At 40.0% G+C, this 24,033-nt stretch overlaps 1 protein-coding gene across 1 annotated transcript in view; it reads right to left on the bottom strand.

Moving 5' to 3' along the window:
- LOC103046017 (A disintegrin and metalloproteinase with thrombospondin motifs 5) overlaps positions 1-24,033 on the bottom strand; it is a 43,721-nt gene that overhangs the window by 7,098 nt on the left and 12,590 nt on the right. The window contains exons 2-5 of the mRNA XM_007237759.4: positions 14,554-14,686; positions 10,874-11,041; positions 8,559-8,842; positions 969-1,152 (exon numbers count right to left, since the gene is read on the bottom strand). Coding sequence (XP_007237821.3) covers positions 969-1,152; positions 8,559-8,842; positions 10,874-11,041; positions 14,554-14,686 — 769 coding nt within the window. The remainder of the gene's footprint in view (positions 1-968; positions 1,153-8,558; positions 8,843-10,873; positions 11,042-14,553; positions 14,687-24,033) is intronic.

Below are 24,033 nucleotides of genomic sequence, written 5' to 3'. Positions count from 1 at the left end.
GAATTGCTTCTAGGCATAGTTTAGCTACCAGGGGTTTATTCCATCCCAAAAAACAAAACAGGATTATAATGAAGTTCTATTGTTATTATGAAGTTAATAAAGGTGCTGCTACACAGAACGTCCAGCCTCTTTATTTTTTCCACCAACTGAACCAAAAACATACAGAAAACTTACTGAATCATGGGGTTTTTACCGAGGTGTGAACCGAACCGTGAATTTTCTCTACTGTTACACCCCTATTAGGACATTTTAATTTGTACTCATTTACTTGTCATTTTATTTTCATCCCTTGTTCCTCTTATTTACTCCCATTCATTTTAATACAAGCTCAAGCCATAGAGTTACTGTGTCCCGACAGCCACCAACCCACCTCCATGTACTCCTTCAGGACATTTATCTCTGTTCTAATCCACCATCATTTTTTTAATCCCTCATTTCTACCACCCTAGCTGCACAACCATTCTGAATTTTCTTTTTTTTTAATTAATATTGCTCTCAGTTTTCATATGAAATCGTAGCTACTGTCAAATTGGACACTAAGACTGTGTATTATCAAGAACCTGGCAATATAATATATATAAAAACACAGGACTTACAATCCAGAATTTGACATATTACAATATATCATATAGCATATTTAAACATATGGACATTAAAGCTCAATTTGAACACTGAACAATATTGAGAGATGGATCGTATACAACTAAACACGTAAAGCTGAAGATAGCTCTTCACTAACACAAAGGTGTTCAATTGAAGCTCAGATGTCCATATGATTAAGAAAATGATGATCAAAAAGACAAAAGTTTTCATTGGGTGTCTTAATTCTTAAAAAAAAAATGTTTGAACCACTATCTACAATGCCACCATGTCAATATCACAGTTTTGCCTAGTATCTGGATAATGGTGGTCCTGAAGAGAGAACATGATCAGTAGCAAATAAAGTTCAGGAGCAGGTGGGAACTCACTTTGTGCAGGACATGGCGTGACGCTGCAGGACCTGTAGATGGCTCTCTTTCCTGTACAGTAGCGTCCGTTGTTGCGAGGTGGAGGGTTGTTGCACAGACGATGGGCAAACTGTACTCCGCCTCCACATGTCCGAGAGCACGCCCCCCACGGCCCCCAGGAGCTCCAGCTACCGTGGTTAGAGGCCTGAAAGTGGACAACAACGAAGATCAGTGAAGATCACAATTATTTTAATTAATAAACATGGGCTCTCAGTTGGTTTGTACATGTTGTTACTGAGACCCAGGTGGGCTTCACAAATTGCCCATCATTACAGACCTCATGTTTAGTTTACAACCCAGATAAGGTCCATGTTCAACCCCTTCTGGTTCCATCACTGTACCAACCACTGTTCCATCACCCTAGACAAAACCTTCTTGGTAATTTTACACCTAACTTAAACTTAACTACTATAAACAACTATAATCTTAGATTTAGGTTTTAGGATAATGTTAGGGTTAGTACTTGTCTGACTGCATAGTGCCAAGTGTAAAAGTTTGGTGGAGGGGGGGGGTCATGGTAAAGGTTGTTTTTCGGGAGTTGGGCTCAGTCTCAACTGTGCCGGAACAGTTTAGGATGACTCCTTTCTGTTAGTACATGACTGCACACTAGAACACAATACAAGGCCAATCGAGACCTTGATGAGGGTTTTTGGTGTGGAAGAACTTGACTGGACCGCACAGAGTACTGACCTCAACCTGAAAGAACACCTTTGGGATGAATCCGAGAGGAAACTGCAAGCCAGATGTCAGTAAGGTATTACTCAAATCTGACCACTTCTTTCAGTAACGAGTAATCTAACCATTTCCAATTCAGAAATCAGATTAAAGTTATTTATTTTGGTCATTTTCCTTAGTAAAACTATATATTTTTGCTTTGTTCTTGCGTCTCGGGAAGCTTTGTTTTTGAAACGTCTGGCTTATGGGAAAATTAAGTCACGTTTTTAGCATGAGAACAACTTGTAACACCACGCTGTAACACAAACGTAAAAAATGGAGAGAGGATGTAGATTTTGAGTGTAAGCTAAAGATGACAATATCAAGATTGGTTGTTCACTCTGTACTGGCTACAAAAACTCAACATCAAATCTGAAGAAACCTTTGGAGTCACAGCACAGTCAAACTTACAGAGCAAGTCTAACCAGATGGTGCAAAACAGAGCGCTGAGACTAATGCAGGAGGTCCTCCACCACCCAAATATCAAAAAGCTGGACTTCAGTGTAAAACAATAAAATAAGTAAGTTACATTTTAAAGAATAATCAGAAATCACTTTTTAATTACAATAACTTTTTCTTTATTATTTTATTGATTTTTTTTCAGATTTTCTCAATTACTCAAACAAATCATTAGTACTACCCCTATCACTAGTCATGCCTCAACACCAGGAGTGTGAAAACTAGCACAGCTATTCACCGCCTCTTTTCCAACTGCTGCTGCTGATGCAGCATTACCTAGTAGCATCACAGTGCTAACGCTTGAAGAAAAGCACTGCAACTCGGTTCTGATACATCAGCTCACAGATGCAGCCTTGTGCTGATCAACATCACCCTAGGAGTGATAAGGGGATAGAACTCCATCTACTGTACCCTCCCAGAGAGAGCAAGAACAATTGTGCTCTCTCAGGGCTCCGGCAGCTGATGACAAGCTACATGACCGGGATTCAAACCAGTGATCTCCTGATAAAAGTGGCAGTGCTTAGCCTGCTAGACCACTCGGAGCGCCAGAAATCAGAATACTTTTTTTATGGTAATTGCGCCTCCGCCATTGGGGCTGATGTCCCAATAAAACTTACTGATTAAAAATAGGACGTCACTCAAGTTTATATGTGGGCGAAGGCAGATGTGCGACGATGTGTATTAAATACTTTTTACTCAGAACCTCACTGAGAAAGCACAAATCAAGGATTTGCTCGAAACAAACATCAACAGGAATTTGTCCGTAAGCTATGACAGTAAGAATTTGCCTGAGCGTGTTGTTGTTTACACAGACGATGAGACAGGTAATGCAACTTTACCGTAAAATCTAAAGTATGCTAGCCGCAGGCCTGAAGATGATCTAAACCAAACTGTCCAGCACTGAAAGTGACCCCACGTCCACCCGGGATGTGCTCTCCAAGAGGGAGTCACTGTAACGCATTCTTCTCTGAGTTCGTTTATGCTTAAAGAATCTGGTTGCATGAATGGTGAGCTGAAAGAGTCTCAGAGCGATGTTTTATGTAAGGGTGTGTGCACACCCAATCCCATTCGTAATAAACAAGCTCCGAGCCAAAAACAGCCGGGGACCTGTCTCGAGTGAGTGACTACACACTGCAACGGTCCTTAACATCGCCTGGACGTTCTGAAGGAAAGCACTGCGGCGGAAGAGCAGTTCACCAGAGGATAGGAGGGGAAGGTCTGAGCGAGTGTCAGCGTGAAGGAAGACTCCAGAAGCATGTTTTCGAATTCCACGTGGAAAACCAGCTTGAACGCAAACACTCTCAAAGGGAATATTGTCCTCTGAGAAGAAAACGAGCGCTCCGTAACATTTAATGGGCTAGCAGACACAGACGAAAATACGCACCGCTTAAAGAAGCAGAGGGGAGAGACAGTCAGGGAAACTCCCAGAGCCCTGAGGCCTAAATATACTGGATATTAATCTGCTTACCTCAGGCAAGGGCAATGTCTTATGGCTGCATTTCCACAGAGGCATGCACACCACGGCCCAGGGACAGGGATCTGAGTATAGCCTCTTCTGTAGTCCTAATACACATACAGTAACTTGGGTTTTATCTTAACAAACAGCAAAACCTATTACCCAGAAGAAGCTTCATTTGACTTATGACTGAGTGACTGATGAACTTTGTTGAACTGTGCATTAGAATTATACACATTATGTAACATTATCATTAGTTTGGTTACTGATGTTTTGTTGTTTTATGTGTGTTTGTGTATTTGGTTGAAATATTACAGTGGTATAAAGGCATTTATTAAGGGGTAACAAAACCCTAAATTTAAAAAATGTTAAAAAATTGCAAGGGTAGTTTTGGAGAAGCACTGGGTGATGTATGGGTTTAGAGGCAGGGCAGGAGGGAGAGCTGATTGAGCTGAACAGTGCCTCTGATAGCGGTGAGACACAGATGGCTGGACGTCAGCAGGGGGGGCGGGGGGTCGGGTGGTATTATTGATTGGCTGATCTACATATTGTGATGTGTCTGCGTATCAAAGTACCGAACACAGACACATCATCGATGTCTATAGCACAGTTGAACCTGTGAGGGCGCTGCAGAGGTGAAAATTACCTCAATAATTTTCATTTTCAAATATTTCATTTCAGCTGGTTTTCATTCCGGCTTCTCATCGCTCAATAAAACCCCTATCCAGATAAATCTCTCCATCCAGATAGAGTGAATCTGATTATGATTGGATGTAGAGAAGTGTAATCATATACCATTCCAACACCCTATTGGTGTATACTGTGATCCATCACACCTGCACACGTCCACCACCCTCCAACCCCCTTCCCCCCCCCCCAACCACCCCCACACTCCAGCAAGAACTTCAAAACTATGAATGAACACATGTGGAGTTTTATGTACTTAACAAAAAAATTAGCTGAACCTCCACAGTCACCGGACCTGAACCCAATCCAGATGGTTTGGGTGAGCTGGAGCACAGAGTGAAGAAGACAAAGGAGCAACAAGTGCTAATAAACACCTCTGGGAACTCCTTCCTTCCTTCAAGACTGTTGGAAAACTTTTCATTTCAGGTGGCCACCTCTTAAAGAAGCTCGTTGAGAGAATGATGCCAAGAGTGTGCAAAGCAGTAATCAGAGCAAAGGGTGGCTATTTTGAAGAAACTAGAATCTAATTTTTTTTAAAGTTATTTCACCTTTTTTGGTGCACTATAGGACTCTGTGGGCATGGCCTAATCGTTTGTTCTTAATGGCTTTATTTACATTACGTTTACTTTTATACTTTAAGTAGTTTTAAGACCACACTTTTACTTAAAGAGTAAAAAGCTTGAGATGATACTTCTTTAACTTCTACAGAAGTATTTTAAACTCTAGCATCTATACGTCTACCTACAGAGTAATGAATGTAAATACTTTTCACACCTAACCCTATTCTCGTCCACATGTTAGAACACCCGCTCACACTTTTCCAGTTCCCACCTCCCACTTCATTTCTGGTTTCCTGCTTCTCATATAAGCTCCTGGCTCTTGGGAGTTTGGTCTACACACCTTCACGCCTCATTTCACCTGCTCTCTTACTTGCACTTTTCTTAAAAACATCTCCCGCTGATCTCGAGAGCCTCGTTTACTAACCCACTCCCACTTCTCCTCACAATGAATTCCTCACCATGCTTCAGCGTGTAATGCCTCTCCGAGGTGCTCTCTTCACATCCTTTCAACACGCTTCCTTCACTCTTCCTGCCTCCATCTGTCTCTCTCTCTCTCTTTCACTTTCTCTCACACACATTCCATCCTCTCGTTTCCTCTGTATCCAAACAGTGTGTCCTGTAGAGCTGTTCCAATACGCTCTTAACACATCTATCCATCTCTCTCTCTCTCTCTCTCTCTCTGTAGAGCTGTCCTCCTCAGTGAGAGCAGAGCAGTACATCATGCCTCGCCTCTCAACACTTTTAAACACCTATCGTTCTTCTCTACATCCAGCCGCTCACTCTTTCAGCGGGCCTCGTTTGCCCACAGAGTACTGGCTCTCAGTGCTCTTTCGCTTCACTAGAACATCTATCCATCTTTCAATTTCGTTCACTCCCTCCCATCTATTGCTCTCAGAAAATAACAAGAGCCTCTCGCAAGTCTCGTTCACGCCCTTGTCGATTTTGATTACCACTATTCTCACTCATTATGTGGCCTCTTTATAAAATTTGCTGATTTTATCTGAACATTTTTAACAGTGTTGTCATGAAAATTGCCTCATTCTAAAGACCAAAGAAATGGCTTCCTACCACAATCAGAAGCTACTCAAGCTCCAACCCAAAATGTTCTCAGAACTCTTTTCCCTCTCCTCAGACTCCTCACAAATATTCTTAAAAGCTGATATCATATTTTTTTAGATATAATTTTAATTTTCACATTTTCTCCCCAATTTACAAGGCCAATTACCCAACCCACTCATTAGGACTCCCCCTATCACCAGGAGGGTAAAGACTAGCACACGCCTCCTCCGATACATATGAAGTTAGACTCCGCAGCATTACCGAGTAGCATCACAGAGCACTTGAAGAAAAAGCGCTGCAACTTGGTTTTGATACATCAGCTCACAGATGTAGCCTTGTGCTGATCAACATCACCCTAGGAGTGATGAAAGGAAAGAGCGCCATTTACTGTACCCACCCAGAGAGAGCAAGGCCAATTAATTGTGCTCTCTCAGGGCTCCGGCAGCTGATGGCAAGCTGCATGAACAGGATTCGAACCAGCAATCTCCTGATCATAGCGGCAGCGCTTAGCCTTTTGGACCGCCCGGACCCTCCCTGATGCCTGTGCTTATTTTGCTTTGACATAAATATGTGGTTCATATGTGTGTGTCACACTTTTAACTGTTCAATGACAAAAACAATGCATGTCAAGTTTCGAAACACATAAATAATTTGATTAAAGATTTGGTGTGAATGTTTCACTACATTTAAATTACTTTTTTTACGGTTTTTATATCACATAAAAAAAAAAATCATGCTTGATGTGAAAAAGCCATATGACTAGGGTCACAAAGCATTATACAGTTCTTACGCAGCTGAATCATATAGTAAATAATTATATAGTGTTTTAGTCTGCATTCCAGGTACAGATTGGCAATGACATAATGCAATTCTCCTTATTAAAAGTCAGACTATCATCAAAATGATTTATAACATGCAGGATGTCATATATAACGTTACTTTATGACTGTCAAATGTGGCACATTTATTTTTGTTTTTATTTATTCATTTTAAACTTGACATCTACTAAACATTTTGATTCATCTGTAAATAAAATGTAAAAACATTACTTGTTTCGACTTTTGGGATATATATATATATATTTATTTCGTTCTTTGCTTTGAGGTTCTTACTAACTCTGTGGTGTGGAGGCCTTATTCAGTCTGATTTTACATAAATACACAATAGAGTGATAAAAAAGATTTTAAAAAATCAGAAATCTTAAGGAGGACTCATGAAAAGTACCTGAACAACTGCTTTCAACAATTTACAAGAGCTTTATTCTTGCCTGTTTTTATCTAGATATAGAAGTGGGTGTGGTTTAAACAGCTGAAATGAGTGTTAGATGCTGGTAGAAGGTAAATTTACTGACCCAAAGCCATGTGTGGAACATAAGCAACATGTGGATACAGTGGGTACAGTAATGCTTATTCCCATAAGCCAGGGGTGTCCAAACTACGGCCCGCGGGCCATTTGCGGCCCGTTTCCTTTTTTTAGAGCGGCCCGCGAGGTATTTTAGAAATAGAATGAAAGTTGGCCCGCTGTTAAGCAGGTTTTTATAATGTGAGATTCAAAGTTTGAACGCTAGGAGTCAGAAACGGGCCAAAGAGTATAAAAGCGGAGAGAGTGCGCATTTCTAGCACAGAAAAACGGTGCAAAGAGTCTAAAAGCAGAGAGAGTGCGCATTTCTAGTGCAGAAAAACGAGGCAAAGAGTCTAAAAGCAGAGAGAGTGTGCATTTCTAGTGCAAAAAAACGAGGCAAAGAGTCTAAAAGCAGAAGGAATGCGCAGCTATAGCGCAGGAAAATGGGCCAAAGAGTCTAAAAGCGGAGAGAGTGCGTAGATCTAGCGCAGAAAAATGGGGCAAAGAGTCTAAAAACGGAGAGAGTGCACATTTCTAGCGCAAAAAAATGGGCCAAAGAGTCTAAAAGCAGAGAGAGTGCGCATTTCTAGTGCAGAAAAACGAGGCAAAGAGTCTAAAAGCAGAGAGAGTGCACATTTCTAGTGCAAAAAAACGAGGCAAAGAGTCTAAAAGCGTAGAGGGTGTGCATTTCTTGCACAGAAAAACGGGCCAAAGAGTCTAAAAGCGGAGAGAGTGAGCATTTCTAGCGCAGAAAAACAGGGCAAAGAGTCTAAAAGCAGAGAGAGTGCGCATTTCTAGCGCAGAAAAACGGGGCAAAGAGTCTAAAAGCGGAGAGGGTGTGCAGATCTAGCACAGAAAAATGGGCCAAAGAGTCTAAAAGCGGAGAGAGTGCACATTTCTGGCGCAGAAAAACGGGCCAAATAGTCTAAAAGTTGCCGTAATTAAGGAGTCTAATATTAAGAGACATCATGAAATCAAACATCAATTTGAAAAATCTTAGTTTACACAACACTGTCAAAGATAAAGATAGTAAGTCAAGTAAAATGGTGTGTAAATGAAATAATCAGGAAAAGTATTATTTAAAGTGGTATATTTCATTATTTGTTTTATTACAGAGTCTGTGGCCCGTGACTTATATTATAAATATATCTGTCCTTCTGGCCCCCAACAAAAAAAGTTTGGACACCCCTGATATAAGCAGTAAACTTTTTGCCTTACTGAATAACGTACTTATATTAAGGGACACCACTGAAGACACCTCCTCACCAGACTTACCGAATAGTGTCTTTTGCGTGTCTTGTCCACACATTTCCCCTGCAGGCATATCCTGCCCTTGCCGCATGGCGTTCCCTCCACGGCCGGCAGCTTCTTGGTCAGACAGACCATCTGGCCCTTCCTGATCACCGCGCACCACAGCCGTGCACACACGTCCATGCCCGGGCACACCGTGTACTCGGGCCCGAACGCCAGCCGGCACTGCCGCACCGCATCGTAGCTCTGGCCTGGGAGCTCCTCAGGACCCAGGATAGGCTGGCGGGGCGTATCCAGCAGACACTCCGCTGCAGTGGGGAGAAAGGGAATGAGGAATTAAAACAATGAGGTGTTAGCTTGTTATTATGCCTCAAATTTGGATTCCTAAAGCATTTTTCTGAGAACTGAAGTCAGATTTACAATTCACAATTACCATATAAGCTTAGATCCCAATGAGCACAGCTGATTTGTGAAGAGACCAATAAGCCGTGGTTTAATAAACTTGGACGGTACCATGTATAGGCTACAGATTGAGCACAATTGAACATTATGACCACCTCCCACAGTGTTTCTACACTGAATAACCATCATGTAGTGATCATATAAGACACTCTGTAGTTCTATAATAATTATAGACTGTAGTCCTGATTCTGTTTCTCTGCATACTTTCTTCAATGTTCTTCAATGTTCTTCAATGTTCAGGACCCCACAAGATAGACAGTATGAGTGGATCAGATGCAGCAGTGCTGCTGGAGTTTTTAAACACTGTGTTTAACCTCTCACTGTCCTCCACTCTATTACACACTCCTACCTACAGCTGAAACACCTTGTAGATAAAGTAAAGTCAGAGACAGATGCTCTGAATCTGTTGCTGCACAGCTTACAGTGTTGGTCATCCTGTAGTCCAGGGGTATTTAATTAGAATTCAGTATGGTCCAGTTGGAGACAATTTTGTCAGTCCAAGGTCCGGATTCAGTGCTATATCCTGTATACTAATATATGTTTATATATGAAACATCTGACCCGTGAGGTTGTTTGAACTATGATGAAAAAAATATATATAATAATAATAATAATAATAATAATAATAATAATAATAATAATAATAAAATGCTTCTCTGGTCAGATTTTGTTTACATTCCTGCCCTGTCTCTCTCTCTCGTGTCTTTAGTTTCCTCCAGTTCTCGGGCTCCCTATCTCTTTACAAAGGCTTTTTTCCCCAGCTGCTTCCCAATTCACTAGCCGGGACAGTGGTTTGCTCAGATCTGATTGGCAGAGGAGAGTGTTTGGTGATCTTACACCACACGTGATTGGTCTGTGAGTTTACTGCGCTGCAAAGCACAGCACTTATATCGTAAAGACAAGAAAAGTTTTAAATGAACTCTGTCAAAATTAAATCCTTCTCTGTAGTTTATCGGTTTGGGTTCGCATTGGACAACGTCTGGGTCCGGACCCGAACCGCAGTCCGCCTGTTGGTGAACCCTGCTCTAGTCCTTCACCAGTGGTAACAGGACACTGCCCACAAGACGCTGTTGGTGGACTATTCTCAGTCCAGCAGTGACACTGAAGTGTTTAACCCTCCTGTTATGATATGAGTCAAATTGACACGTTTACAAGTTTGAAGATCTAGGAAAAATAGTGTAAATAAAATATTTTTTCAGTATAAAACTTCTTCTGCTTGCTTTAATTAATATAATCCATATATATATAACCCCCTGCAATAAACAAAAACTTAAAAAAAATTCAATGTTATGTTTTAATGTTATGTAAAGCTATTATGTCTAATATGTTGGTCTTTCAAAAGTAGTAAAGTAGTGAAACATTAAAAAAACAGTTTGAACAAAACAAGTGAATTATCCTGATTGAACCACTACATGATATAGGTAAGGAACAAGATTGCACTAACAAGAGATAGAATTATTTGCAATGTAGTTAGTAATAACATATTCACACTGCTTGTTTGGATTTTTTTGAAGAATTATTATTTTGGATATTAATTGGATAATCAAACATGCACCAGATCAAATTGACCCGGGAACACCATTGCTGTTTCTGACAAATAAACACTTAAAAGAAGGGTTAATAACTCCAGCAGCACTGCTGCATCTGATCCACTCACTGTACTAACACAACAAAATCTGTATGACGTAAAGATGATTTCACACACAGCGTTACGCTAAACCTTTAAGCATTATATTTTAATTTAAGTTGACCTAGTTCTAAATTAGGCTTAATATCTGTCTGGAAAATGAAGCAGGACAAAAGTGCATCTAATTCAAATAAACAAAAAAGTTGATTACTTAAAAAACGTTCTAATAAACTATAAAGTAGAGTCTCACCGTTTCCATCATCAAAGAAGTCGGTGATGGTGGCCGAGGTGCAGCGGCTCCAGGGCTTAGAGGCATCGATGGAGGTCAGGATGGACGACATTAGCCTCTTGTCCTCTGTGGAGCCGAACCTCTCCTCACAGAACTTAGAGTCATCATGGGACAGGCCGAGAAGGTGCCCTGAGAACAGACCACATTAGAGCCGTGTTGTTTTACCAGAACTCCTGTTTTTCCAAATCCACTGGAGTATCATTAGGAAGCATGAGCATTCCCTGAGCTGTGCTTTCTAAAATGCATAAACTAAAACATTTCCAAAACGCCAAGAGACATATGGGGCCAAACGATGTTTTTTCTCTTAGTCGACTCTATAAGTTCTACTCTAAAACAAATATAATAAAAAATATCTCAGAAACATTGCCAAGTCTTTTTCTATAATTCTTCTGATCCATCTCGTAAACCCCTGGATGTTCAAATGTTTATGTTCTAAACCATTTTTATGCTTAAATAAACTCAGATTAAGATTTATCACCGTTAACAACACAGTTGTGTCTAATCCGTCTTTTTCCCACCCTCAAAACTCTCCCTCTTCACATTTATAAAAGGTTCCAGGAAAACAAAGTTTAACAGACAGAAAAACATCATCAACCGACAACGGTGTGAGCGTTCTTTTCCTCTACAACTTCTGAACTACAAGACTCAGCAGTTTAGCAATTTTCCAACAGAACCACAACAGAGCTACACTTACAACACCAGTTAAAGTTAATGTTATTACTCCCAGTTAACTTTCTTCTTGCCCCAGATAACTTTACTGCCAACACCTAACATTAATGCAAGACTCACCAGTCCTGTACTAACAAAGATACACTAACAATACTTGTTACAGATAATACTACTATCCTCAGATAATACTACCCAGCTACTGCCTCAACTGACTTTACAACTAATGTTACTAGTCTCAGATAATGTTACTAGTCTCAGCTAGCTTTACAACTAATGTTACTAGTCTCAGATAATGTTACTAGTCTCAGCTAGCTTTACAACTAATGTTACTAGTCTCAGATAATGTTACTAGTCTCAGCTAGCTTTACAACTAATGTTACTAGTCTCAGATAATATTACTAGTCTCAGCTAGCTTTACAACTAATGTTACTAGTCACAGATAATGTTACTAGTCTCAGATAATGTTACTAGTCTCAGATAATGTTACTAGTCTCAGCAAACTTTACAACTAATGTTACTAGTCTCAGATAATGTTACTAGTCTCAGATAATGTTACTAGTCTCAGCAAACTTTACAACTAATGTTACTAGTCTCAGATAATGTTACTAGTCTCAGCTAGCTTTACAACTAATGTTACTAGTCACAGATAATGTTACTAGTCTCAGATAATGTTACTAGTCTCAGATAATGTTACTAGTCTCAGATAATGTTACTAGTCTCAGCTAGCTTTACAACTAATGTTACTAGTCTCAGATAATGTTACTAGTCTCAGATAATATTACTAGTCTCAGCTAACTTTACAACTAATGTTACTAGTCTCAGATAATGTTACTAGTCTCAGATAATGTTACTAGTCTCAGATAATGTTACTAGTCTCAGCTAGCTTTACAACTAATGTTACTAGTCACAGATAATGTTACTAGTCACAGATAATGTTACTAGTCTCAGATAATGTTACTAGTCTCAGATAATGTTACTAGTCTCAGCTAGCTTTACAACTAATGTTACTAGTCTCAGATAATGTTACTAGTCTCAGCTAGCTTTACAACTAATGTTACTAGTCTCAGATAATGTTACTAGTCTCAGATAATATTACTAGTCTCAGCTAACTTTACAACTAATGTTACTAGTCTCAGATAATGTTACTAGTCTCAGATAATGTTACTAGTCTCAGATAATGTTACTAGTCTCAGCTAGCTTTACAACTAATGTTACTAGTCTCAGATAATGTTACTAGTCTCAGATAATGTTACTAGTCTCAGCTAACTTTACAACTAATGTTACTAGTCTCAGATAATGTTACTAGTCTCAGCTAGCTTTACAACTAATGTTACTAGTCACAGATAATGTTACTAGTCTCAGATAATGTTACTAGTCTCAGATAATGTTACTAGTCTCAGATAATGTTACTAGTCTCAGATAATATTACTAGTCTCAGCTAGCTTTACAACTAATGTTACTAGTCTCAGATAATGTTACTAGTCTCAGATAATGTTACTAGTCTCAGATAATGTTACTAGTCTCAGCTAACTTTACAACTAATGTTACTAGTCTCAGATAATGTTACTAGTCTCAGCTAACTTTACAACTAATGTTACTAGTCTCAGATAATGTTACTAGTCTCAGCTAACTTTACAACTAATGTTACTAGTCTCAGATAATGTTACTAGTCTCAGCTAACTTTACAACTAATGTTACTAGTCTCAGATAATGTTACTAGTCTCAGCTAACTTTACAACTAATGTTACTAGTCTCAGATAATGTTACTAGTCTCAGCTAACTTTACAACTAATGTTACTAGTCTCAGATAATGTTACTAGTCTCAGCTAACTTTACAACTAATGTTACTAGTCTCAGATAATGTTACTAGTCTCTGCTAACTTGTCAAGTCAAGTAGTTTTATTGTCAATACTGCATATGTACAGGACATACAGGGAATTGAAATTACGTACAACTTATGTTACTAGTCTCAGCTAGCTTTGCTAACCTTTAGCTAATGTTACTAGCCTTAGCTAACTTTGCTAGCCTTTAGCTAATGTTGCTTGCCTCAGCTAGCTTTGCTAGCTGTTACTAGTCTCAGGTATTATTAGTGATCATGGCTGACATCACAGGCCTACACTAAAGCTGGAAATTCTGCACACACCTTTCACCTTCTCCACATTTCATTACATTGCAGACTTATTCTCCAGTACCCTGAGTTCATTTTTGGACACACAATTCCACACAAAATAGCCCACAATGACAACATTCATGGTAATTAAAAAAAATACCAAGCATCATATCTGGATGAAACCAGGCACTGCTTATAGTCTGCTAATGCAATGTAATTCCTACAGTAAAGCATGGTGGTGGCAGCATCATGCTATGGGCATGTTTTTCAGCAGTGGAAGCAGGGAGATTAGTTCTATTAGAGTAAAGCAAGATCCTTCAAGAAATCCTTCTTCAGAGCACACTGGACCTCAGACTTGGATGAGAGAGGCTTGTCCCCCTCCTTCAGTGGACCAGCAAGACTCCAGACCTGAATCCAATTGAACATCCATAAAAGGATCTAAAAATGGCTGTATACTGATGCTCCCCATCCAACCTGATAGAGATTGCAATGATATGCCAAGAGGAATGGGCTAAAAAGTCCTAAACATTTTTGCCAAGTTCATAGCTTTTTTCCCAAGATGTCTTGAAATTGGTGCATTAAGCAAATATTAGGCTAAATGTGTGTACAGCTACAGTATGTATCTTTAAGTTTTTCTTCAGTTAAATAAACCTATATAATTTATAAAAGACCTGTTTTACTTCGTACCTATTGATGGTTGCAAAAATGGAACATGATGTATTGTAATGTTATAAAATGTGGAGAAGGTAAAAGAGATGTGACTGTAAATTACTGAATGAATCTCATTATCAACAGTTCTGCTTCTTCAGTTACATCACACTGCTCTGTTCTGTATCTGATCACATGGTTTTATTGAGTGTACCGATCTCATGGGCGACGGTGAAGGCGGCGTGCAGCCCGTCGTCCTCGATGACAGCGCAGCTCCTCTCTGGAGAACACACGGTGCCCACGTCAGCCATGCCCAGCGTATCACACGAGTGATGCCCACACAGGTCCTGTACACACACACACGCACACACACACAAAAATACACACGTGACTTCAGTCCTACAAAAACCTTTACTGGGAATTTCACTCCCAGTCACATTCTGATAAACACATGTACAGAACTGGTGCTGCACTGTTTAACCTCTCGTTGACTGAAGTGTAATTATACAACCAGAACTAGGAGGGTTCATTTAAAAAAAATATTCCATTACATATTATTAAGTATCTGTTAAAAATGCAATTGTTTTAAAATTCAATGGATTACTACACAGAATTTTGTTGTTAATGCACCGTTTATGTGTTCTGGAGTGAAAATAACATGATGAAAATATAATAAAAAAAAAAAACCTGATGAAAATATCTAAATACACCAGAAAAGGGTCAAGATAACAGCAGTACTGACTCCTCTTCGTGCTTTTCAGATGAAACTCAGTGCTGATAAAAACTGTAATAGATGTGGTCTTTCACTCCTTGGTACTTTTTTTCATTTCTTTTGGGAATGTCCAGTTGTTGTAAGATTTTGGACTTTTGTGATGGAGTTTATTTCTGAACTGTCCAGCTCTTTTGTTATTTTGTGATGATTCTGGATTTGATTTGAAGCTAATACAAATGAAGATTCTGATGGCAGGCTCAACAGCTGCGATAAAGGCTATTTTAAAGCAATATTATGAGCCTAATATTCAGCTGAGGAATATTTGGTTACAGTATTTCCTAGACATTTTAATTCTGGAGCGGTCTACAGCCAAACTTCGTAAGGCTACTTCAAGGACTGTTAGTAACTGGACAGATGCTATTTGGTTTGTGAAGGATCACATTTGAAAAGAGGGATAAGGGATGGGTCTTTTTGTTTTCCTCCAGTTTTGTGTTTTTGTATATGGACATGTTTGTGAGTAGTGAATGTGTATGTATTGGTGTGTGATTGTTGTAATTATTGTGAATCCAATAAATTGTTATTCGCAAAAAAAAAAGATAACAGCAGTACTCACTGTTTTTCAGCTTATTACACATAAACTTTTCTCAGCATTTAAATCCCACGTTTAGTGGTTTCTGAGACACCAATTCTTCCACTAATGTTTGTTGAAGCAGTCCCAGCATGAGCAGCTTCAGAAGTTAAATGATTTGGATGGGTGAGTGAACACTTTTGGTAATCTACCGTGTTTTCCGCACTATAAGGCACACTTAAAATCCTTTCATTTTCCAAAAAATCGTCAATGTGCACCTTTTGTATGAATTTTATCCGTCAGGTATTAAGGAGCAGTAAAGCCACAGCGTTATACAGAAGTTTAGTTTACAGAAGATTAGTTCTCCAGCAGTATTAGCATTAGCTGAGTATTAGGTGAGTATTATCAGCCTGTAGCCTGCTGCTCTGCTGAAGCAGTATTAGTATTAGCTGCTAACTGCGCTATACTGTATGTATGCTCTTTTGGTGTTTAGAGGCAAGTATATCAGACTGTAGCCTGCGCGTTTACCATGTTAAAACAAGCTACATGGGATGAAATATATCTAATATCTAATATCGCCCTGGCTTACTGGAACGCTCAGGGTTCCTCCGTGTAGCCGCTAACGCTAACGCTCCAGCCTTAGTGCTGGAGAAATTCGGTAATCTGAGTTTACTGTAAATAAACGGAAGCGCTTTACTCATAACGCCAAATAAACAGCTTTCAGGAGAGAAATCTGTGTAGATTAACATCCAGCGCTCGTTTGACTTTAAAATAAATACTGTTTTATTACAGTTTTGTTTACGTAGCTTAGCTTTACTTAACATAGATCGCTACATATCTCCCCCTCCCCAACCACCCAGCGGCAAGACCTGCTGAATTAGAAGTTCCTTATAATGCGCACTATAATCCGGTGCACCTTATGTATGGAAATAGACCAGATAATAGTTGTTTATTGATGTTTCGCCTTATAATCGACTAGATGCACAAGAATGCATTCCCACTGAAAGTCAGGAGTACTGATTCTGAAAATTCTGAAACTTCTGAGTACAACAATACTCTGATTCTGCTGCTCAAACAGCATGCTGTAAGCTAACAGCTATAGCTCTATCCTCTCTCCCACACAGATCTATAAGAATCTGCCCTGAGGGCAGCGAGATCAATCAGCCAATCAACCCAATGTGCTCTTGAAAATACAGTTGCATGAACTGCACACACACACACACACATGCACGCTTGCATGCACGAGACACACCAGTGCTGTGTTAATGCACATGTGGGCCAACACTCTCATACACAGACATACACACACACACACACACACACACACACATGCACCTACAGCTACACAAACAAACAGCAGCACCTGACAGACTGATTTTTCCCAGGATGCCGAGGGACAGCTCGCCGTGTGAAAGCCTTTCCAGGAGTGTATTTACACCTTTTACTCATACTGAGAGGAAACAAACCGCAGTCTGTTCAGACTTCTCATCCACACACAACCACACACACACACACACACGTGCACCTGTAGCTGCAGACACACACACACAAACACACACACACACAGCTCAGCCACATTAGAGAACAGCCCTCTTAAATCCCAAGGCCTCCGGAGACCAAGTCCAAATTTACCTAAAGCAAATCAGCAGGGTCTATATGTACACAGTGTGAAGTTTGGGTCATTACATCAGCGGAGAGCATGTGTAATGCATATTTAGTTGAGATGGAGGCCAGTCTGAGGGCAACCTGAAGGCCAGGCTTGGGATCAGCTTAGATTTTTTAAATATTCCTCAAAGGACAAAAAATATTTTAAAGCATTTTTAAAGGATTAAAAAAATTATTATTTAATATTTTTGAGGGAATTCCATGACTGAAGGCTTGATTTCTTCTCTTCACATGTGGACCAAAAATGTTGGTTCCCTTGCATTAATGAATTGCTTGATGACAGTAACTGGCTAAACAAAATATTGGCTGATCATCAAAATAATAAAGGTGTCCCTCTGCTAAAACAGGCAGCCCTGAAGCTACACAGCGACACCGTCTCGTCAGATAGGAGCATGCAGTTCATTCCTGTGTTATTTGTGCGAGTAACACATCAGTGTCGGTTGCTTTACCCAGTAATTCAGAGCTAAGAGACAAATGGTTAAAATTAGTCTATGGAAGAAAAACACCAGCCAAGTACAATTGAGATATGTAGGTGTATGTTTAGATCAGTTCTGTTTACTCTAGTTAGAGTAGCTAGTTAGCTAGCTAGTTATCTTGTGGAAGCAGAGGTGGGTAGTCCAGTTCCAAAATTCCAAAATCCACCCCAGGGTTTTGTTTCAACTGCCTGGGTGGCTCTGCTGCGGCTCAGCCAACAAAACCCCAGGGGTGGATTTTTACTTTCTGGACCTGGACTACCCACCTCTGTGTGTAAGTATCTATAGGTTTACATTGGATCTCCAGTGGATTTTGTGTTTTACAGAGACTCTAAGACTAGGTCAGTGGCTGAACTGCACTTAGCAGAGCATTATTACACATGTTGTAAAGTATCATATGACATTGCAAACACTGTTATTAGTGTAAAAAGGTCTTTATTTTAAAACATTTATAATCGTTGTCTGTCTCACTGGTGTTGCAGGGCTGTTAGCCAATAAGAGGTGATATTTTTTGCATATATGAATATTCATGAGCAAGAGCAGAAATCCTATCGTTTTTCCCTGTCCACTTCTCCACTGGACTAAAGCAGCGTCATACCAGATAAAATGAATGAAACATTTATTAAATAAAGCCTTTCAAATAAGGGTAACATCAGTTTTGTGTGCTTTCAAGTGCTTTTAAATGATTCTGTTGAACCACAATTCAAAAGCAATATCTGATTGTTAGTAGTTGAGATAGCTTTTGTCAGTTGCATCTTATTTCATGTAAGTTTTACAAAAGCGGTTAACAGAAGCGTGCAAGCAGTTTTGTCCATGTGTGTATTATGCAAAGCAACCTGCAGCCCTCAAGTGAAAGCAGTGTGCAAAGTTCTGTGCTTCATTTTCTGATAAAGTTCAAACAAGAGCATGCTTATTCTCCTCCCCACTGCTGCAGGGAGTGCATAAATCCATTAATAATGCCTTTAGGCAGAGATGGGTACTCGAGTTAGGCATGTGAGCCTCAGTTGCACTTAAATTATATACAAATAGAATTTAGACTTGACCTGCAACTCATCTTAAATGACAAAAAGAGAATGTTACTGTTTTTCCTTGTTTTAGGGCACAGCTGCTAGAGAATAGTGTTTGATTGCAAAGCTGTTCAGAAAAAGGATAAAAATGACCAGGATATCAAAGAATATCAAATTATTAAAAAGTTGACAGCAGCAGTAAGTGATAAGCAGTAATGCATGTGTAAATATGTCGTAGAGGTTCCTAATGGCGTCCTGTTATAATCCATCCTATACAGCTCTAAGATTCTCTGTCAGTTCCTGCAGAGTTTGTGATTGGGTGGAGTGTTGATTGCATCATGGTTGCATGAAGCCAGATCACCATTGGTCTTCATTACAGCACTTTGACAGTCCAACTTTATGTTAATGAGGTCCTGCAACCAGTGGCTCTACCTTTTCCAAATGAAGACTTAGTATGCTATTCCAACAAGACAATGCTCTGCTGCTATCTGATATCTAACTGTCGTGGTCAGTTGCATCACTAGACCTATCCCTGATTGAAAATGTGTGGGATGCTATTGGACGCTCTATTAACTCTACCAATCACCCCTACGGCAAAATCTGCAGGAACTGCAGACTTCTCAAGCTGTATGGCATAGATCAGGGGTCAGCAATTAAGTTTGGCCGCGAGCCAGATATTTTCCAAGCCATTGTGTAGCAGGCCACAAAAAAAAAATCTGTTTTGGAGAGTGAAGTCTAATGGGATGGAGTGTTACAGACTAGTAGCTCTCCAGCCCAGAGGGTTGTTGAACCCAATTGCAGAACAGTTGATCTCAAAGCAGGTAAACCCAAGAAGAAAGGAAGGAGAAAATAAATTAATAAACACGCTGCTCCTTATGCGGGATTGAACCTGTGTTGTCAGGTGTTGTGGGAAAAAATGCCCTTATAAGGATATAGGGAGCCTTAGAACGGGCGAAAAAATCAGAGCGGGCGGAAACTAATCTAAAGTCACGCCGAACGCAACAGAGAAACAGTGGAGGAATATTTCATGATTGTGGACCACATTTGGCCTGCGGGTTGCCCAGTGCTGACCCCTGCTTTATGGGATGAATTATCGCAGGACTCCATTAGGAACCTCTACACCTTCATGCATGCTGAGATATCTGGCAATTAGCATTACTTGTGTTACACACTACTACTTACTGTATGTGTAGCTCAATAAATATGTTGCCCAAGTATTTCCCATATCAGTCTAAATTCTAATCTTTTATTGTTCCTGATAACTTTCTTTTCCCTTCCATTTAGCATTGTAATCTGAATTTTTGATGATCAATGTACTGAATATCGAATTGTGATGTTTCGATATGCATCAATATTTTCTTATACCCTTGCATGTTGTGCAGAACAGTTACAGCTATTGTGAATTTCATTTAAAATTGAGAAACGTTTGATCAAAAAAACTCATAGCCTCCCTGTCTTATTCAATATTTTTCTGTTGCTGTTTAAACTACGCCTTAGTCAATCTTGCTCTCCAATAGCCATTTGTTTTGAATGTGTCTCTGCAGAGACGTCCAGAGAGGGAGAGACGCAGGCAGAGAGACAGACAGACGGGCTGGACTCGGGGCGAGAGACGGAGATGGGAAGGCGAGAGAGAGAAAGAGACAGATCTGCAGACGGCGATTTGAGGAATTCTCTTGGCTGCTGACCAAGGGCCTTGAGTCAGCCAGGAGGAGGACGAGGGAGGCCACGAGGAAATGAAAGTTTAGAAAATATTCGGGGGAAAACAATATTGGCAGGTCCAATCGAGAGGTATGTAGGTCAGGCAACCATCAAAACAGTGTCTGGGTGTCTTGGCATTGCGTGGGTCAGTGGTGGTACATGCCCTTTCAGAATTTGTGTTTGTGTAACAGCATCCTGTCCATGTGAACACATGACACACTGTCAATCTGCTTGAGTATGCATGGAGGCCTTGTGGTGACCACTTTAATCCTGGGTTTGCTGTAAAGCAACACACTGCTCCAACTGCTGGTGTGAAGATCTGGAGGAACAATGCATACGTCAGTCAGTCAGTCAACCCTAGTAGTGATATGAGGGATACTAACAGCATCCCTAACAGATCAGGGGTGTCCAAACTTTTTTGTTGGGGGCCAGAAGGAGAAATATATTTGAAGTCACGGGCCACAGACTCTGTAATAAAACAAATAAGTAAATATACCACTTTAAATAATACATTTTTTATTTCATTTACACACCATTTTACTTGACTAACTATCTTTATCTTTGACAGTGTTGTGTAAACTAAGATTTTTCAAATTGATGTTTCATTTCATGATGTCTCTTAATATTAAACTCCTTAATTACGGCAACTTTTAGACTCTTTGGCCCGTTTTTCTGCTCTAGAACTGCGCACTCTCTCCGCTTTTAGACTCTTTGGCCTGTTTTTCTGCGCTAGAAATGCGCACTCTCTCCGCTTTTAGAATCTTTGGCCTGTTTTTCTGCGCTAGAAATGCGCACCCTCTCCGCTTTTAGACTCTTTGGTTCGCTTCTGACACCTAGCGTTCAATCTTTGAATCTCACATTATAAAAACCTGCTTAACAGCGGAACAACTTTCATTCTATTTCTAAAATACCTCGCGGGCCGCTCCAAAAAAGAAAATTGGCCGCAACTGGCCCACGGGCCGTAGTTTGGACACCCCTGCCTTAGATCGTTTTCAAACCTGTAGTTTGTTTCTCTGGTTCGAATCAGTTGATGAGTTTGTTTACTTATAGCTTTTCTCCATTTGTTTGGTTTGGTTTCACTCAGGCATAAACCTGAATGCACCAAAATGTGCACCAATAAACTACACCCTCTAAAGCACATCCTCTGATTGGTCAGAGCTGTCTGGTGCAGGAGTAAAATGTTACACTTTCAAACACAGTGGTTGGACGTGCAGCGCAGATGTATACATAGTAAATCGAGTCATGGACACAGTGTTTGTTCACAGCTGTGGTAATTAGCGTTATCTGGCTAATATATCAGTTTAACCTGCGCCTGATCAGCAGTTTAGCTCAAATAAATGAACTGTATTTAATAGCTGTGTCAGATCGAGACCGGATTATGTTCTCACTACAAGCGAACCGCTCCAGAGTTCGTTTGGGACCTCCTCTAGCTGGTCTCGGTGCAGTTCTTTTAATCCACACCCAAATGCGATTACTGTTTTCACACCTGCTCAATCAAACCGCACTAAAGTTACAAACAGACCAGAGTTCGTTTAACCGGACCAAATAGTGCTGGTATGAAAATGCCCTTAGTCTACACATTCACATTACCAGGCTGAAGTGACTCAAATCTGATTTTTGTGCTCAATGTGGCTCAAATCTGATTTTTTCAGGGCTGTGTAAACATGCCCAATCCGATTTCAAATCAGATTTGCGTCACTTTCATATGTGGTCCTAAATCGGATATATAACCGGTCCATGAACATCCTAAATGAATGTAAATGGTCAAATTGGAATTCCTGCATCTTTATGCTTTATGCATTTGCTACATGCTTTTCTGTGCAGCTATAGTTGCAAAAAAACAGCAAAAGCAAACCGCCTGGCCTTTTTTCACCTCCTCAACCCGAGCATGAACATCAGACCAGCTGTTTCCTGTTTCTCCACTCCAGTAAAAGATGCTCCACATATGAGCTGCTGACTCATCCATTTCCTTTTATAAAGCTACGAGCTACAGATCACTTACATTTGTGAATGTGAACCATCAAGATAGCTAAATCTGATGTGAAAAAAAAATTGGACTTGAACAGTGTGGCTTGTAATGTAAATGTAGCCTTATTGATATGTACAGAAAATCATGTTGCTACTCAAGCCAGGGCTTCAAATTAATATTTTCCAGCAAGATAATGCTCACCCACACAGCAAGGGTTCACCACTTCCTTACTATTTTATTGGCAGATCCAGTAGAAAGGTATGTAGGTCAAGCAACCATCAATACAGTGGCTGGGTGTCTTGGCATTGCCTGGGTGGTACATTCCCTCTCAGAGCCTGCACATCAGCGTCCTGCCCATGTGGTATAACATGCTGTCAGACTTGTTAGCTTCGGGGTCTGACCCTGGCAATTTGGCCGATCGGAAATGAAGCGGCGACAGCCTGTCAATCACAGGAGCTGACTAATGAAGCCATTGGTGGAGGCAGATGAGAGGCCAATGAAAACAGCTCTGGGCAGGAAAAGTATTTGGTGGTGAGGAATGAAAGATGATGGAAATAGTTTACAGCTGAACGAAGGCTTGGAGAGATAGATGGAGAAAGAGAAAAATGCCTGTCTCTCGCTGTGACTTGAGTGACTTCATGACTTCACTCGTACACACAGGGCTGTCAGCTGCTTGTAAATTTTATGAGAATCTGTACATTTTGTCCATTAAATCCATAGCAAATCCAAAGTTTGCATGTTCATAAAAACGAGTCCCATTTACTTACATTCCCACTGCATAAAATGGTCCATTCAATGCAGCTCAGAAGCTGCAGAACTCTGCATGCATTTATGTCTGACGCATTAATGTAAATGATTACAGCTGTGTTATGGTCTGATTAAAGACACAGGGTATTCAAAAGGTTTACTATAGTATACTAGACTAAAAACCAATGCCTTGAAAAAAAAATCTTTTAGAGGCTAATTTCGGGTAGTATACCTCTTGGTGAGAGATTGTTGACTGATAGACATGTCTCTACAATGGCTAAAATGTTAAGATTAGAGTTTGGTGAAGGATTACATTCAATAAACATTTAATAAATTCAATAATTTACTTTTACCTTAGACTTTAGCTGCATTTAATATACCATACAGATGAATGTTAGTTGAATGTCATCTATGAGGCATCTATAATGGACCATGTATCTAATAAAGTGATGCCATATGCTTCCCTTATTGCCCCATAAAAAGGCTCTTATATGCTAACTGAGGCAGTGTACCTTTAAGGCTACGTTCACATTACAAGCCACATTGCTCAAATCCGATTTTTTGCTCAGATCAGGTTTGGCTGAATCTTGATGAATCACATTTACAAATATAAGTGATCTGTATCTGTACTGTGTAATGTGAACAAATCTGTCCCTCAAACGGCTCACATGCGCCTCACATTGATACCTGTATAAACGTCACCTTCTTCTTCAACAACAAAAATCTTTATATTTTAGAGATGACTCGTAGCTTTATAAAGGGAAATGGAAGCATTAGCAGCTCATATGTGGAGCATCTTTTGGTGGAGTGGAGAAACAGTGAACAGCTGCTCTGAAGTTCATGCTCAGGTCGAAG

The sequence above is a fragment of the Astyanax mexicanus genome, chromosome 21 (assembly GCF_023375975.1).
Source record: "Astyanax mexicanus isolate ESR-SI-001 chromosome 21, AstMex3_surface, whole genome shotgun sequence".
NCBI classification, from domain to species: Eukaryota; Metazoa; Chordata; class Actinopteri; order Characiformes; family Acestrorhamphidae; genus Astyanax; species Astyanax mexicanus.
Note: the sequence above shows the minus strand (reverse complement) of the source record. Positions and strands in the feature narration are given on the sequence as shown.